The 19,290-nt window shown below is 33.0% G+C and overlaps 1 protein-coding gene across 1 annotated transcript in view; it reads left to right on the plus strand.

Moving 5' to 3' along the window:
* The window catches only part of LOC145277964 (monocarboxylate transporter 9-like), a 98,505-nt gene that overhangs the window by 61,725 nt on the left and 17,490 nt on the right, over positions 1-19,290 (plus strand). Inside the window, exons 4-5 of the mRNA XM_080130092.1 lie at positions 5,758-6,045; positions 16,351-16,836. Of these exons, the coding sequence (XP_079986218.1) occupies positions 5,758-6,045; positions 16,351-16,836 (774 nt within the window). The remainder of the gene's footprint in view (positions 1-5,757; positions 6,046-16,350; positions 16,837-19,290) is intronic.

Raw genomic sequence — 19,290 nt, forward strand, 5'->3', positions numbered from 1 at the left:
TTATGAATATATATATATATATATATATATATATATATATATATATATATATATATATACTAGCAAAAGTACCCGTCGTTGGTTGGGTTCAAAAACAGCCTACAGAAAATGGACTCTGATTTATGAAAGTATGATAGGTTATGAAAAGGAAGGGTTGTAATAAGATAGCTTCGAATTTGTGGGTATCAAAACCAAAGCAAAGTATGATGAAAGTAAAAATAAAATAGATAAACCCTATAATTTATTATACCATACCTGTTCACACTGAAACACTTATCACAATATTCTGTGGATCTATATTAAAAAAAAAAACTTGTTAAACTTTGTGACATATTTCCATTCTATGGAGGTAAGGCGCGAACGAACACCCCATAATTTTATTATACCATATTTCTTCAAACTGAAGCATAATTATCAAAGTATACTTACGCAGATAGATATGAAAAGTCTTTATTAAAGTTTGTGCCTTTTTCCATTCTATGGAGGCCAGGCAAAAACGCAGACGCCACAATTTTATTATACCATCCCTATTTAAGTTAAAACATACTTATCAAAGTATTCTTATGTACATCTATATCTTAAACACTTGTAAATGTTTTTTTTTAATTTTTAAATTTTTTATTTCCATACTTTGTGGACCAGGCGCGAACGCAGACCCCACAATTTTAATAAACCACTGTTCTGCCAAATCAAACATACCCATTCCTGTGTCTCGTTAAATCTTCTATGATTATATGTAATCAGTTTTTTAAAATAGTCAACCATATAGGAGCCTATTCGTGACCAGGCACACACACACATACACACACACACATACGAACACAGGCATTCAGCTTTATATATATATATATATATATATATATATATATATATATATATATATATATATATTCGAGCAAACAGTTAACAGTTAATAAAACGTGTTAAAAAACACTTTGAAATCAGTTAAAAACATATTTAATCTGAAAAGGAAACACTAGATAAGTGAATAGTCCTTAATCCGCGGAGTTTCGAAGAAATACTTTCCTTCTCATCGGAGGGTAGGAATTAGCAAAATGCGGGATCGGATTTTGCATGCAAAAGTATTTGATGAAACAACAAGTAAGTCAAAGATCTTACTTGAAAACAAAAAAGTGAAGCAATGGGAATATGGTGAAGAAAAATGGATAGTCTGGTGGAAGATAAATAATCCAGTGACGGTAAAATCCAAATATATAACTTAAAGAAAGTTAATTGAATTTCCATTTGCACAAGTAAAATTCAAGGAAATCCCGTAATTGGAAGAAGATGGTCCATAATAATCCAAAGGCAGAAATCCATGGAATGATTTACAAAAATGTGTACAAGGAAAAAAAGAAAATATATATATATATATATATATATATATATATATATATATATATATATATATATATATATATATATATAGTAGAGCGAAAAGCATATCTTATTTTTCTTTTACTAATATTATTGGGATTTTTTCCTTTTTTCCTTGTACACATATATATATCAATGTGTAGGTATTCCCTATAAAGAAAGGTAAGAGGATCTAGATAAACTTTAAAATTGTTTTATTATTTCAAATTTATTGGAAAAGTGTTTTAAAATTTCTGGGTGCATTTCGGAAAAAGTGTTGGCATTAAAATATATCGTATTTTATGAATATATATATATATATATATATATATATATATATATATATATATATATATATATATATATATATATATATATATATATATATATATATAAAGTTTAAAGACAAAACAAGTGCAGGTTTTTTATTTTTAATAAACAAATATATTATTTTATTAAAATCAAATTCGATATTTTGATCGATAACAGTATCTTCATCAAGGAATTAAAATGTTATATCATGCTGTTGGTGTTAATGCCTAGCACGTCTCTATCAGATGTTTTGGTTAGGGTAATGTCCGATTTAGTAGAAGGACGCTGGTCTGTACGTGCTCCCCTAACCTTAGTGAACTATGAGTAACCGAACTTCTTTTACAAATTAAAACATTCCCTATATTGATGAAATTTTATATCATATGTATATAAAATTTTCAGAGAACAACTTAAGTGATACCGAATCTCTGCATTATCATTTATATATCTATATATCCTCAACTCTAAGTAGATTGTGAAAATAAAACTCCTTAAAATTCTAAATACGTATACCCGACTACTACTTGTTATAAGAACATCGAATCTTATGACCATTTCTCCTTTTAGAACAACCAAACCACTGTATATCCTTTCATATGCATTTTTATTTTATTTTTTCGTTTTTCATTTTTTTCTCCATTTTATGAACTTTTACACTAACTTTTTTTTTTCGCATATATGACTAGGTTCCATATAATGCATTTTCAATAAATTATAAGTCTTTTGTGTTTTTTTTTTTGCTTATCATATATATATATATATATATATATATATATATATATATATATATATATATATATATATATATATATATATATATATTTACTATAATAATTATTAAGAACCTACAGACATTAGTGTTCCAACCTTTTGGGAATCTTCAGTGCAGGGTGTCACGATTAACAACAGTCAATAGATTCGAACTACCGTTGATCGCGTAAAATAACATTGAAATTTAAACATTTTATTTTTAAATGTTTTTTACGTCAGTCCGAGTGATCTAATCATTGTATGATCTGTGCATAATATATATATATATACATATATATATATATATATATATATATATATATATATATATATATATATATAGTAAGTTATAAAATGTATATGGCGATTAAGCTACACTGAATATTCCGCGTTTCATCCACTCTAGGATTATTCAGGCTTATGCGCGAATTCTGTGGTTGTTTGTCGTTTTTATATGCGCATCTCCTATTGAGATTTTAGTTAGCCAATCAGCTACGCCCTTCCTACCAGCCAATTAGCATGCATTTATCGGACAAAGGCCTATTTGACCTCTGGTTGACCTGTTCCTTTGTGTGTGCTCTATTTAGCCTGGATTTTTAGTTTGTTGATCTGTTTTAAATCGCGCATAAGCCTGAATAATCCTAGAGTGGATGAAACGCGGAATATTCAGTGTAGCTTAATCGCCATATACATTTTATAACTTACTAACTAGCTCTACATACGTGTTGAGCACTTTTGAAGTAAATACTTAAAGTTCACGCATAAATCTATACTTTCGTATATTAATTTTATGAGTAAATTAAGCAGTTATATATATATATATATATATATATATATGTATATATATATATGTATGTATATATATATGTATATATATATATATATATATATATATATATATATATATATATATATATATATCAGCATATGTTGATCGGAAATGAAAAGAAAAGGCCTCAAACGGTGAATACAGAGCGTTATGTGAATATGTCTCATACAACTTAAAGAAAATGATAGACTTCGAATGAATATTTGGTTATAAAGACTAGATATTATATGTGTAAAAATAAGAATAAGAGTGAAAATTTTCACGTAAGGTTGGAGGGAGAGAGTAAGGTTAGTTAAAAGAGAAAATAAGAAATAACGTTAACATTAAAACGTGTGGTATGATATGGCATCACGGTGACAAAGTCAAAAATGAAACGTAGCGAAGAAAAGGTCTTTCTCTTTGCCCCTTGAGCGAGTTGTGTTCAGATGGCTGTTTAAAGCCGTGCCTTCGTTCGCCTCGCCCCGCCCTCCTTGAAAAGTTCGTGTTATTTGTAAAATAGCAAAAAGCATTTCGCTACGCAGCAATGATGTTGAAATATATATTTTAAATTTATTACATTGTTGCAACTACAAAGAGAAAGGAAAGCGCAGAAACTTCAGCTGCTACATCACCTCTACGGCCACGTTTACACTGAGACGTCACTATCCAATGCGCTAATTACTTATGTGACAGCGAGACGAATAGTTCTGTCTAACGACAAACAAAATGTAAAGATAGTACATATCATGTGCTACCTGACCGACATTGCAGTTGAACGGATCTGTTACTATGTTTTATAATGCAAAGTAGGACAGAAATATCTCCGACACTTTAAATAGATCTAAAAACAACGTATTTTTATAAAACAAAAATATTTAGGGAAGTTACATTTTGGCCGGGATACCATAACAAAAGGTCAAAATATAAAAAGACACACAGAATTAAGGCAGTGGTTCTGACGATACCAATATCCGATTTAGAATCTAACGTAAGTCTAAACGATTCATAAATGAATACATATTTTGTAAATGTGCAACATGATGAAAGTAGTACGTTTCGTAACGTAGTACACACGTTTATACACGTAGACCCAACACGTTTAAAACTCAGTCGCAAGATAGACAAAGAATAGGAAAGAAATTCAACTCGCTTTTTCCCGTTATAAGAACGACATTTATTTCCTCATCCTCCCGCCACACGTGACTTCGCGTTACGGCTGTGACGTCCCCTACGTCTCTAACGTGATCGTCTTCTGTAACGTGCCCTTTCTCCTTTTTATAGTCTTTATTTTTAACGGTGACATCATTTCGCTTTCGTCTGCATATGCGTATCTGTGCTCTGTTACAGCTTGAAATCACTTATTTTTATTTCCGATCAAGGTGTCATGATTATACCATTATTAAATATTGTTAACAACACACGCGCAATCACACACACACACACACACACACACACACACACACACACATACACACACACACACACACACACATATATATATATATATATATATATATATATATATATATATATATATATATATATATATATATATATACGGCATAATCGCGTTGGCACGCCGGTTCTCGTCAGATCACAGAAATTAAGCAACGTTGAGGCTGGTTAGTACCAGTTGGGTGACCATTTGGGAATTCTAAGCACTGTATATGCTCCCCGCTTATCTTGCCATTTATTTCCAGTCGTCCTGAATATACATTCAGCTTGCCACTGGTATTTAACAATGTCAAATTAGGAGAGGTGTAGTTGGGGATTGCGCACTTCCTGCCACAAAAATTTCACGCTCTCCTCTTAGTGGGTATCTATAGTCTGTCAAAGACTAAAGAGGCCTATATATATATATATATATATATATATATATATATATATATATATATATATAACATCCTGTGAACATTAGTTATTCAGAGAACCATTGCATATTTGTTTAAAAACACTTTATTTACAAGCATTCATCATAGTTACTCTCTCTTGTAATTACGGAGTAGCGTATATTTCATGAAATTTCCAAAGATATATTCTTTATACTAAGCTATAAAACCATTGCGCCTTTTGGAACAACCTAAACATTTCGCCTTTCGGAACAACCTAATCACTGTATATCCTTTCATTTGTATTTTTATTTTACTTTTTTCGTTTTTCATTTCTTTTCTCTATTTTATGAACTCTTTACACTAACCGTTTTTTGCCATAGTTACGGCATGGTGTTTATTGCCGCTAATGTAAATAAGGATAGAAATTGACATACTGTATACAGTTTTTAATAAATATCTGGAAGGTAGGTGAGAAATGTCTTGCTATTCGATGCCGATACGTACTCGGGATTCTTATGTTTTGTAATAGAATATTAGAAAATTTGTTTCTATAAGATATAATGCCTGGTACTGAATTTTCTCTATGCTTAATGCCAGCTGAATTGAGTACTAAACGTATATATGGTTCTAATATTTACATTTCAAATACGGCAGTATTACAATTCATATCTGATTTGTTGATATTACATTTAATTCCAGGTGCTGGTTACGGCATGGCGTTTATTGCTGCTAATGTAATCGTTGGTTTATATTTCACGAGCAAAAGGGCTCTAGCCGTCGGGATTGCGATGAGCGGCTCCGGAGTTGGTGTGTTGGTCTTTTCGTACTTTGCGGAAAGTATGTTGAGTTATTACGGATGGCGGGGAACCGTTCTATTGCTGGCGGGAATAGCACTAAACTGCGTTATTTTTGGCTCTCTCTCACGACCTTTGAAATGGAAACTGAAGACCCAGAGTAGCAGTTCACACGAAACAGAAGAACTAAACGGTAAGCTTTCATTTTAGCAATTCGTTTTCTTTTTATTATACAAGTTAAATATACGTTTGATTTGAAGGGGTTAACTTATTATCATATGCTTCTGATAACTTAAATATGATACAAATATTGTAGAAACTTTAAACTTAAATATTTATAAAGCCATGTTGTTTATAGTAACATTTTTAATTATAATCTCTGAATTTTTGCATTTGAAAACGGGTGTTGCCTTGGAGATTATTCAGGGTGGTCTTTCCTTGGATCAGTTCAAATTATACTAGGCAATGAGAGACTACACTCTTCTCTCAAAGAATATCTAATTCCAATTGTGTAGGAAAGATAAAACCTGAATATCATCCTTTTTCTGACTCCGACGGCCAAGCGATCGGATGTGCACCGATTGGTTACCACCTTGGTATGTTTTTCACAAAACTTGAAGCCACATTCTGTCAGGCGCCTCCTGATCGACTACATGACGAACTGCTGGACTCAAATGTAAGTAAAATGTTATTATCCATTACACACGTATTTTCTCTCTATCAGCTTGAATCTGAACAGCACATGCCTTTATTATTGTGTTTAGGACAATTAAACATGTGTTCTATAAGTGTCACGAACTTTTTCGATTATTCGTCGAATGATCTTTGGGTGATGAAAATTTGTGGAAGAATTGAAAACGTCCCTGATACACATGGAACATGCTTTAATATTTTATTTTAATACAAAAAAAATAAAAATGGTATAGTTAAGCAGAATCTATATATATATATATATATATATATATATATATATATATATACATATATATATATACATATATATATATGTATATATATAATGTATATATATATATGTATATCTATAGGTATGTATGTATATATATGTATGTATGTATATAATATATATATGTATATCTATAGGTATGTATATATATATATATATATATATATATATATATATATATATATATATATATATATATATATAAGGAAAATTGGATATACACTCTGTAAATTAAAAAAAATATATATTTTTCCACAAGGAATAAAAAGAAATTTATTTTTCCTTATTCCATGGAGTTTCAATGAATGGCTCATATCCTCAAGGGTTATTCCTTTGACCATCTTATCAGCCTTTATACAAATATGTTTTCGTTCAAAATTTTAGTTTTTAATTTATGTGCTAACTATTAAAAGTTATAGACTACGTATGAATATCATTTGTTTACTACGTTTCCTCTGAGGATAAGAGTCATACATTTAAACTCCATTGAATAAGGAAATTTTTGTTAATTTTTGTACTCCTTGTCGAAGCATAAATCTGCTGTAAATTTTAATTTACAGAATTTATATCAAATTTTCTTCATAGAAAAACTTTTTTTTAATTTCCTTGAATTCAATTTTCTTTATATTATTGCTCTATCTGGAATATTCAGGTTTTTCATTTGGTTGGGATTGTCATATAAATATTAATATTAATATTTATAATTGCTTTAAGTATATAGAACTATTCCATTTATTAACTGAAATTAATTTGGTCTTCAATTATATATATATATATATATTAAATTTATTTATACAAACATTGATAGCTACATATGTGCATACATGTTTCTGTAATCACCCGCGTTGAAGGATTACGTCTTCAGGCCAAGAATTATCGTCATTGAGCACTCTTTGGTAGACACGTGTTGTTTCATTGGATGTACTTCTAAGAAACTAAACTCTACTGGCTATATTATATATATATATATATATATATATATATATATATATATATATATATATATATACTATTGGGACGAGATTTTGTAGCCGATAAATAGAGTCTTCAGATAAAAAAAACTATGGTTTCAACTTTTTTTTTTTTTGTTATTCTAATAAATTACAATGGCAGTTTTTAAATTATGCAGTCGGAATTACCCGAATATTACTGAATTATTAAAAAAAACGACTTTAATCGTGGGAGCAGTTGAAAAATTGCCGTAATCTTGTTTAAATAGAAACGGAAAATTACCTCCCTTTGAACTTTCCTGTGTCTTACGATCATTTTCATCAAATTCTATTTTTTAATTTCTTTAATAAATAATTTCCTACCTCATCGATTTTCGTAATTTTTAGATATAATCATCTTTAAAATACGAGGAATACGTAGATACCATTGTTTTCAATTCAGTATTACGATTTCCGAAATCTAGTCTCAATAATGTAGAGACGCCTTCTTGTCATTTTGGTTAGAGCACACAAAATGACCACTTAGCAATGATTGGTTCATGTTATCACTGTACATGAAAAACTTACCGACCATAGTATCTATTACTTAGTGATCATTGATTTCGTATGATCTTAAGTGGTCAGACTTCTTAACATAAAGAATCGTATTAACTAAGACAATATTTCAAAGACGCTAACCAATTTCTTAAGCGCACTTGTGTTTTAGCTAAATGTATACAATGTGCCTCATTCGTTGATAACAGAACTCAACTAAAAATTAGAACAATTAATTGGGAAACAATGGGTTTATTTGTGTTTGTGTTATTGGCTAATAAACCCAGATTGTTCCCACTATTTAAATGGTGGTATCTCTAAAGGCAATTTGGGACAGGAGGTTGACTGATTGAGGTACCACGGTCATTAAAAATGAGTGTTGATATAAATATTTTAACATATCACAAAAAAAAGATATTTTCAAACTATGTGACCTTTATTTTAATCTGTAAAAGAGAGACATAAAGGGTAGTTAGTAATGACGGGATGATTCCAATCTTTTTTTCGATTCCGATAAATTACCGATTTTATTCTGAATTTCCGATTCCGATAAGATCACCGATTCCGATTCCTATTTTTCCTAAAACTCTTTAAATATTTAGCTACAGATTTTTTTTTTTTTGCTTTAATTTACCGTAAAAATATATGTCCATATATTTTTTAAACGTAAAAATGCACTATATAAAAAAAATCTGTACATTTTAATTTTACTGGTAATTTAGAATTAATAACTATTTATCATTTTGTAATTAATACCAGCAATGGAGAATTAAGTTGAACAAAAGAAAAAACAAAGGCATCGATTTGAGCATCGAGAAATGTGCACAGATTTTTCTTATTCTGAGGCCGATTCCGATACCCAAAAAAACTCCGATTTTCTCTATTTCGATTAATCGTCCCAACACTAATATTTAACATTTATTTCGCAAAAATTGAAAAACATAATTTTAAAAACAAAAACAACGAAGATGAGAATCATAGTTCAAATAATACAAAAAATAATTATAAATCCTTATCTCCAAAAATATACATTTGTTACATGAAAGGGTTGTCCCCTTCTCGTGTAAGCAAGAAGACATACTAGATAAGTGAAAATGATCTAAGGAAAAAGCTAGAATCGAACCCTGAAGGCAAGTGTTAAAGATAATGAAAATTGGAATATTAGGATGTCAGTCCATTGTTAATTCTATTAGAATAGCTAAAAATTGTTTAAGTCAGAAAAAGAGTCGATTGTCCATTCTTTTAGAAATCTGGATATTAAATATGTCAGTTAAATGAATGCACAATGCGAGTGAAAATATATTGTTTAAAAATAGGTCAGATATTAAACAATTAGAATTAAGGATTCTTTGTTTGCCAAAAGTGTGTTTGTACAGACATATGTAAAGCCACGTGAAAATTAGTCACGTTTGAAAACCACATTTCTGACGTCATAAACAAAGGAGGTTTCTCAATATAGAAATCTGTGTATTCGAAGTTAAGAGAGTTGATTAGGAGCAGATAATCAGAGAAGACCACACAGTTAGAGAGTTGGGAGCTCCTTAGAGGCGAAGGGAAAAGAGTAGACCACGTAGTCGAAAAGGCTTGAATTCCTGACATCAGCAATCGCGGTATAAGAATGAAGAAATCATCTATATTTTGTCAGTTTTGTCTTCGTGTCGTGTTTCCACCAACGTGAAAGGTAAATGTGTTTTATTATCATCTTGTAACGAACTTTTATGACCCTTCCAAATATTATGTGCCTCTTTCTTCATAATAATGAATCTACCCTCCTAATAGGTGTTATAAAAACTGTTATATATGATCTCCACTCTATATGTGTTAACAAGAATCATCGCTGGCATATATGTCTCCCTCATTACCAACATCATCTTTTCCGAGTCCCCGTTAATGTGTCCACAATATGAACCCCCTGTACGATGGAGTACTGCTGCAACATTCGGGCTGGAGCTGCTAAAAACAGCCTATCCTGCCTTGACAGAGTACAAAATAGACTTCGTGGCTTAGTGGGGGGGGGGGCTTTTCTTTTCCCTGCAACCTCTCTCCCACAGAAGAGACGTTGCGAGCCTGTCTTTATTTTATCGTTATTTCCATGGCAAGTGCTCGTTAGAGCTCCAATCTCTGGTCCCCCCTCGCCAATCTTTCACAAAAAAACACCCATCTAGCTGAAACCACTGTCAGTAATTTTCCCAATAAGGTATCTCCTCCCCTCCGCTATATGTGTTAACAAGAACCATAAATGTCTCCCTCATTATCATCGTCATCTGTTCTAAGTCTCCGTTATATATGTCCCCGTTATGCGCTATGAACCCCGGCCCGCTATTCAATACATTCATCATATCAAAAAAAAAAAAAAAAAAAAAAAAAAAAAGATAAAAATAAAAAAAAAATGGAATGGGCCAGATTTATTAATAAATTTTGCGTTTTAAATTTTTAACGGCTGTGTTCGTTGGGAAAGCAAATAAACCAAATATTTTTTCTTACTATTCACCAATAACATCGAACACAAAAGCGAAGATGGTCGGAGGTTACATCGGCTGAAATGTTGTGAAAAAACAACCAAGATGAGAATAATAGTACAAATAATACAAAAATTATCATTTCTAATGTTTATTGCTAATAAAAAAAGAGTAAATACATTAATTGTAATTACTCTCTCTCTCTCTCTCTCTCTCTCTCTCTCTCTCTCTCTCTCTCGCTCTCTCTCTCACACACTCACACACACATACACACACACACACAAATACTAAGCAGCGTATATTTCACCACTTTCATTATAAATGTTGCCCATTTTCGTGTAGATAGGACATTACTTCTGCCATAATTCGATCAAACGCAAAAAAATATGGTTACTTGGGTGTTTACACGCAATCTCAATCAATTCTGACCTTTAAAAAATTGGCTCATAATTTTCGACAAAAGTAAATATGACCTTTAAAATAACGTTTTAATAATAAGCATCCTATTTGCTTTTAATTTTACATTGCTGGCCAAAGGGTATTTAATATGATCGTATTTCTTTATTAATAAAAAAAAAAACTTCTAATAATCATTTAGTCCTATTTCAATTAAACAGATTAATAATAACACCAATCAACCTTTGACACAAACCATCGTAACAAAGTCTGTTTGGTACGTTAAAAATGAAAACTGTAATATAGGGACGAAGCAGTGAAAGTGAAAGGTTCTTATCTCTTCCCCCCCCCTCCCGAAAGAAAAACAGGCCAGATTTTTTTTTTTTTGAAAAAGCTGCTAAAACTCAGAAAATAATCAGTTATTGGGATATTTAGTATTCACAACTTGCAGGAAAACTCGACGTTGCTCGGGATTGAATGTACTTTTTCACTATATTCATTTCTCTCCATCTACTATTATATAAAAGGAACTTTGTGTGTGTGTTTGAGTTCTTCCTTATGGACTTGAGAACGACTAGTTCGATTTCTATGTAATTTCATACGAAGGTACTTTATGTGTTTGGCAGTGTTCTTAGGTAGGTTTTGCATCAGGATATTTTCGATGAGTATCGATAATCAAAATAATCCGATGAAAGAAGGAATAAGCGATTTTGACCAAACACTCTTACACAGCCTAATATCACAATTACATTTGAGAAGTTTTATTTCCACACAAGCCGAAAGACCCGATATATAAAATCAACAGTAAATTCTTTGATATGGCAGTTGCGCGTTCGAAATGAATTTTTATGCACACCTTGACCATGATGTTTGACATTTTCATTTAAGACTTAAATTCAAGACATTATCACCGTACAAGCAGTAAGGCCAGGCATACGAAATCAACAGTAGGTTGCTATGACGGGCGTATTTGAAATGTTTTTCTTTTTCTTTTTAAAGTTCAATTGAACCATGATACTTGACGTTTGCATTTTCAACTTTAATTCAAGCCATTATATATAAAAAAATAATTTTATAAAATCATTAGTAGGTTCTCTACAGCACAATGTAGGATATAACGTATTGTGGACTAACTCACTGTGGAGAGGCATGTGAAGCTCCCTCACAGTTCACAGCGATGGATACCCAACTAGGACAGGCAATCAATCGATCTGATTGAAAAATGGGCAATTTCATCGATTTCGGGGGCAATGAAATATGACAGTGTGAAACATTCGTTCATCATCATTCAATCCCGGGCAACGTAGGGTTTCTCTGCTAGTAATACAATATTACTTTCTTTGTTTTTTACTCTTATTTTGTCGATTAATATGTTCGGAAGAAGTTGAAATGTTAGAAAACTTTCTGAATTAGTGCATATGGATTAGATTTCATTAAAATCGGATGTACGTATTTGAGGTTTTAAGGGCGTTCGGTCCATATGGGTCACTTAGCGGTAAGGGCACATAAATCCTCGTTACATGGAAGATAGCGTATAGATCAATTAAAATTATAGATGATCATCTATAATTTTAATTGATCTATATCGTTCCTAATGAATCCCACGCTAGACGTGGCATCCCCACTATGTTACCTAGCATCTTCTCTACTCTTCTGATGAGAAGCATTAGGCTTCGAAATGCATTGGCATACAGAGTCCCTTCTATCCCCCAACTAATTGTTTGTATACCCTTATTGAATAAATGAACCAATGTGACTTCATTTCCCATTCCTATTGTTCTCATATATATATATATATATATATATATATATATATATATATATACGAGCAAACAGTTCATAAAACATGTTAAAAAAAACACTTTGAAATGAGTTAAAAACATATTTAATCTGAAAAGGAAACACTAGATAAGTGGATAGTCCTTAATCCGCGGAGTTTCGAAGAAATACTTTCCTTCTCATCAGAGGGTAGGAATTAGCAAAATGCGGGATCGGATTTTGCATGCAAAAGTATTTGATGAAACAACAAGTAAGTCAAAGATCTTACTTGAAAACAAAAAAAGTGAAGCAGAGGGAATATGGTGAAGAAAAAGGTGATTACACATGAATGGATAGTCTGGTGGAAGATAAATAATCCAGTGACGGTAAAATCCAAATGTATAACTTCAAAAAAGTTAATTGAATTTCCATTTGCACAAGTAAAATCCAAGGAAATCCCGTCAATGGAAGAAGGCAGAAATCCATGGAATAATTAACAAAAATGTGTACAAGGGAAAAACGAAAAGATTCCAATAATAATAAAAGAAATATATATATATATATATATATATATATATATATATATATATATATATATATATGTGTGTATAAAAGTAAGAATGTGTATGTGAGAGAAGACAATTCTCAACCTATATACTTAACGAATTTTTGATCTACAGACTTGAAATTTGGTATATAGGGTATTCAGACATGTGGAAAAAATTTTTAATCGATTTTCATCCGGGAAAAGCGCTGCTGGGAGGTCAAAATTGAAAAATTCGTACGTAGAGGTCATCGGATTTATATCTGTCCATCAACTGTTCCACGACTACACATGCGCAAATCGTTCACATGACAACTTCCTTATGTTAAAAATAAGTAGGTTTGAAAACACTTTATTAAGATCATGGGAAGCTGCTTTAATGGTTTTCGTACTTGACTCACTGCCTTTAGGTTTTGGTTTCGATCTCAGCTCAAGTATATATATATATATATATATATATATATATATATATATATATATATATATATATATATATATATATATATATACTTACAAGAAGTGAACTGGTTAGAAAACACATAATACTCGCATTCACGTGCCTCAGCTTCTTTCCGTTTTTTTTTTTTTTTAACTTCTTTTTTTTAAGGAATTTAACGTAACTTTTAATGCCGAATACATGTGTAAGTCTAATTTATAAAACACACTATGTCTGTCTGTCTGTCTCCATATTTTCAAACTTTATCTCTTTCGAAACTAAAAGTCGCAGAGCGGTGTTAAGGGTCTCAAATGATTGGATGTTTTATGGGCCGTTCTTTTATGGGTCTTTAGCCGGTCAAAATAGTTTTATGGGGTCAAAAAGGGATTAAAATTGAAAAACTCGTTATACATTTTGTACATACGCCTTAGTTTATTTGTAACCCGTTCCTATACGTGTCACGTTCGTACGGTGGGAATGTCACCAGCTTTGAATGTTACAGTTTTACTTGTGGTTTCGATTCTAGCTGGTGGCACCCAAAAACTTTTTTTTTTTACTTTTGAGATACTCTTTAATAATATATACGAAATCTGGAAAAAATGAAAATATCATAAAGAAAGTTAAATTTTTCTTCATTTCTTTTTATTTTTTGAACATGGGATACAAAATAGAGATAAAATTCCTTATTCCATGGAGTTTCAAAGTTTCTTATCTTCAGAGAAAAAAAAACAGTTCGCAAAATGATTTTTACATAGGCTAGCTACAATTTTGCTGGTAAAAACATAGTTTTAAAAAAAGCTTCAAAATCTGAGAAGAGTGATGTTCTAAAGGAAATATACATATGACGTTTCTGAATTTTTGAGATAAGGATTAGTTATTCGTATTATTTGTATTCATCGGACTACTGTTCTCATCTTGAGTGTGATTTTCACAACGTTTCGATCGATGTAACCTCCGACTTTCTTCAGGTATATCTTGTCGAACTCGGGAATCTTTCTGTCGAACTTGGGAATTTGGACGAAATTTCGAACGGAACCCTTTATTTATTTTACGGGTGTAGCGTGCTCTTGTTCCGTCAGCCATGACTGGATAGAGGTCCTAAGTAATTCGCAATTGTATTTTTCGGTCGCCCACAATTGATTGAACATTCAACCTTCAGGAGAATATCACTTTTTACAATGGAATTTTCCAAAAACTCTAACTACTGCGCCACGGGTCCTTGTGGGCCGACTGAAACATTGTGAAAATCACACTCAAGATGAGAACAGTAGTCCGATGAATCAAATTAATACAAATATAGATATGTATAGATAAAAAAAATATTCAGCTGTAGGCCCACATATGATGGTGTAATTACACCGTAAACAATATTTGTACAGTGGCGTTGGTTGGAAAATTAATTGAAATCCATAAATCTAATGACAGTTGTCCGTAAATTCAATGGTAGAATGTTTATCCCCATGCAAGTGAAATCCAGATCGTATAGGTTTATATTTCTCAGTAATAGTTTTTATATGGAATTAGCTCCAGGCAAGGCATGAAACCACTTGGTGTAGGGAGCTAACAAGAACAAAAGATGATTACCACAAAGACAGGAGATACATATTGGCCTTAATCTTAAAAATAACAATTCTATATGACGGAGGAAAACAATCAACAGGAAAAGAATTCCACAAGTCAGCAGTTCTTGAGAAGAAGCTACTGGAATAGGAAACTGCATTACAATGATATATCAAAACAGTGAGTTGATGGAAACCATTAGACAAACGATTCAAACAAGCCGGAACAAAAGGAGCAAGGAATAGATGAGACAGTTGTGAAGAACACAGACCATAATATTATTTACAGAAAAGACTGAGACTAGCAACATCACGTCAGGTCAGTGAGAGAGAAGAATATTATGGCTTGAAAGGGAGAAAGATAGAAAGATTTTAGTTGTAGGATAAAGTAGTAACTTTAGCAATTATGATCGCAAGAATAGTCTTTGACAATGATTCTTTTATGGCCAATCAAAGTGATGAAATAAAAGATTTTTTTTTTTTGTATCCCTTGTTCGAAAAATAAATGTTGCCTATTCATTTTTGAAGCATTGCTCATTCGAACCAAAAAAACGAACATCAACCACCAGACTGGGTCTAGGAGTGGGGACGGCATATTCAAATGTTTATAGACGCAATATCTGATCAATCAATTCACCCATGAACGGTCTCTATACCACAGTACCCGAAGACGGCTCATGTAGGTTGAAAGTACGTTTGCCGAATTCGGAAAACGCAAGAAAGTTAGTCCGCCGTATTGAAAAAATGAACAAAAAAACACAATATGAAAGTTTAGTACTGATACTCAACCAGAACTAGATAGATAGATAGATAGATAGATAGATAGATAGATATTAAAATTTATTTGTTAATAAACATTAACATTTATTTCTGAAAGTATAAATCTTATATTTTACAGTTGAGAGCGGCATAAAGAAAATTGCAACCACGGGCACCATTTACAAAGATCTGATGGAAACTCTGCAGGTTCCCAACCATTTAAAGAGTGCCGGTAACTTGTCCCCGGCTCGCTATCACAGGACGATTAATAATGCCACCTCGAAAGACGTGTGGGACCACACCGTAGAGTTTGAGTCCGACAGGGCCCTTACCTTATCATTCAACATGACGAAGCAGCAGAACAAATCCAAGCACGCGGTAACCAAACCTCCATTGTCGCAGAAATTGAAACGGCACAAGAAGAACAGAAGTCTTCCGAATATCTTCAAAGAATCCCGAGCAAATATTAGATGCATTTCAACCGAGACCATCGGCGGACTCAACAACAGCTATTCGTTAACCGTCGATTTTGGTAATTCCGCAAGTTCCGAAAGTTCGGACGGCGTCTCCATCTTTAGCGACATTGTTATGGTCTTACTCCTCATTGCGATGACATTATGTTCAGGTAAGTATGGAAATGTACATACACCTTTCCAGTTTTTTTATTTTTTATGGAAATCGATTTAGACAAGGCGTGAAGTCACTTTCTAAAAAACACTTTAAAATTATAAACTAATTAACGATTAATGTCATATGGATAGATTTCAACTCAAAAATAAACAATTCTTCACACTTTGTCAGAACATCACTCGTGGACAAAATAAAGGAAGCAATCATCGATTTCTTGTTGGCAGCGACAGTTGATCTTCACTGGAATTTGAGTAAGCCAAAACTCTTCACAGCCTGTCTCCAGGATGCGATAATCAGTCGGATTAAGTGGGAGGGTAGAGGAGTCAACATCGATGGCGAACACCTGTCATATCTCATCTTTGCTGATGATATAGTATTAATTAACTCTCCTCGGGAATTAAATGACATTTTAAACGACATTCCCTCTAAGAGCAAACCGGTTGACATCAACATGTATCGTGGGAAGACCAAGGTTATTTTTTTTTTTACATAGGCGTCACCACTTATCAAGGCCGATAGGCCACTCAAGGATAAGGGTTAAAGAGTTACAGTAGTCAAAAGGACAATATAGTAATCGATAGTAATGGAAGTTTGGTAAATTTGTTAACTTATGTGGAACGGCTCATCAGAAACTTGTTCACGTTGGACTTGAAGACAACCATATTATAGACAGCTGGAAAGCAGGAAAACGGAAGACAATTCCACAGGCGTGCAGTTCTAAGAAAGAAGCTTTGATCATGGAATCTATGTTTAGGTTTAGGCACAGATAAAGAGTGGGGAGAACTATTGATAGTGTTTTCAGCTAGTCGAGTGTTTCTTGTGAAAGTTTGGCGAGGGGGACCATAGATTGAAGCTCAGTCGAACACTTTCCATGAAAATAACGATAAAGCAGATGCAAACTCGCAACATCTCTTCTGTGAGATAGAGGTTGCAGCGAAGAGAAAATGACATCTCCCACCAGGCCATGAAGTCTATTTTGAACCCTATCAAGGCAGGACAAGTCTTTTCTAGCAGCTCCTGCCCATATGTGGCAACAGTATTCCATCCTTGGACGTATCTGGCTCTTATATAGATAGAGAATTGCATCAGCAGTGAGATATCTACTGGATCGATAGAAGGATCCGACCATTTTTCCAGCGGCCTTGGCAACAGATTTGATGTACGTATTCCATTTAAGATCAGGAGTAAAGGTCAAGCCCAGAAGCCTGTCAAAACTTAAGGCCTCCCCAAGACGAGAGCCATTCATTTTAATTGTTGCCAGATGGGGATCAGAACGTTGATGATGTAAGGATAGAAGCTTGGTTTTAGATGCATTAAAAGTAACCAGCCACTCCTTTCCCCATTGTACAACGTGATCAAGATAAGAGGAGAGAGAATCGGAGAGAACTTGGTCGTTTACTGTCTTAGATGTGCTACCATAGATGGTAGTGTCGTCAGCAAAAATGTCTACGAATGATGTAAGGATGTGATTTGGAAGATCATTAATGTAGATCAGGAAAAGAGTTGGGCCCAGGATGGACCCCTGAGGGACTCCAGCATTTATACTATGAGCTTCTGATTTTTGCCCATCAACTACTACTCTTATGAACCTATCAGAGAGAAATGATTTATTAATTGAGAAGACATTTCCAGCTATACCATAGCTGGAGATCTTGTGAAGTAAACCTTTATGCCATACCCTATCAAAAGCCTTAGATATGTCAAGAGGAATTGCCCTAGAAAGGTTGACTCTGTCGAGAGATTCGCTAATCCTATGAGATATAACTGTAAGCACATCTGCTGTAGATCTAGCAGAACGGAAACCATATTGTGTATCACTAAGAAGGTTATTTTTGCTGAGATGGTTGATTACTTCTCTATTTAACACAGATTCCAGCAACTTACTCCTGATGCACAGGAGACTTATTGGCCTGTACTGAGAGGGGGATGAACGATAACCTGAATTCTTAAATACAGGGCATACTGATGAGATTTTCCAGGGTGATGGGAAGCAATTCTCCTTAAGACAACGTTTTGTAAGTATGGGGGGCGCTAGTTCTGGTTGAAGTTTTTTGAGTACTATAATTGGAATACCGTCAGGGCCGGTTGCTTTACTGGAATCAAGGTTTTTGATTAGCTTGGCAACATCACGTACAGATATACGTATATCACATAGTGTATTTTCTGATACAGGAGGAAATATTGGGGGTTGGCGGCCTTGGTCGCAAAGGGTAGAATTGGCTGCAAAGTTCTTGGCAAAGAGTTTGGTTTTGTCTGATGCTGACGAGATTAACTCAGGTCCATTGATGATAGTTGGGATAGAGCACACACTTCTGTTCAGGATTGTGTTTGCTATTTGCCAAAACTGGTGGGAACAAAGCGGCTGCTCAGCTACCTTGGACTTGATGGACTGAGCATACAACTCTCTTGCGTTCTTTATTACTTTCTTACAATGGTTGCTGGCAGTCCT

The sequence above is a fragment of the Euprymna scolopes genome, chromosome 6 (assembly GCF_053919585.1).
Source record: "Euprymna scolopes isolate OS-2025 chromosome 6, ASM5391958v1, whole genome shotgun sequence".
In the NCBI taxonomy this organism is placed as follows: domain Eukaryota; kingdom Metazoa; phylum Mollusca; class Cephalopoda; order Sepiida; family Sepiolidae; genus Euprymna; species Euprymna scolopes.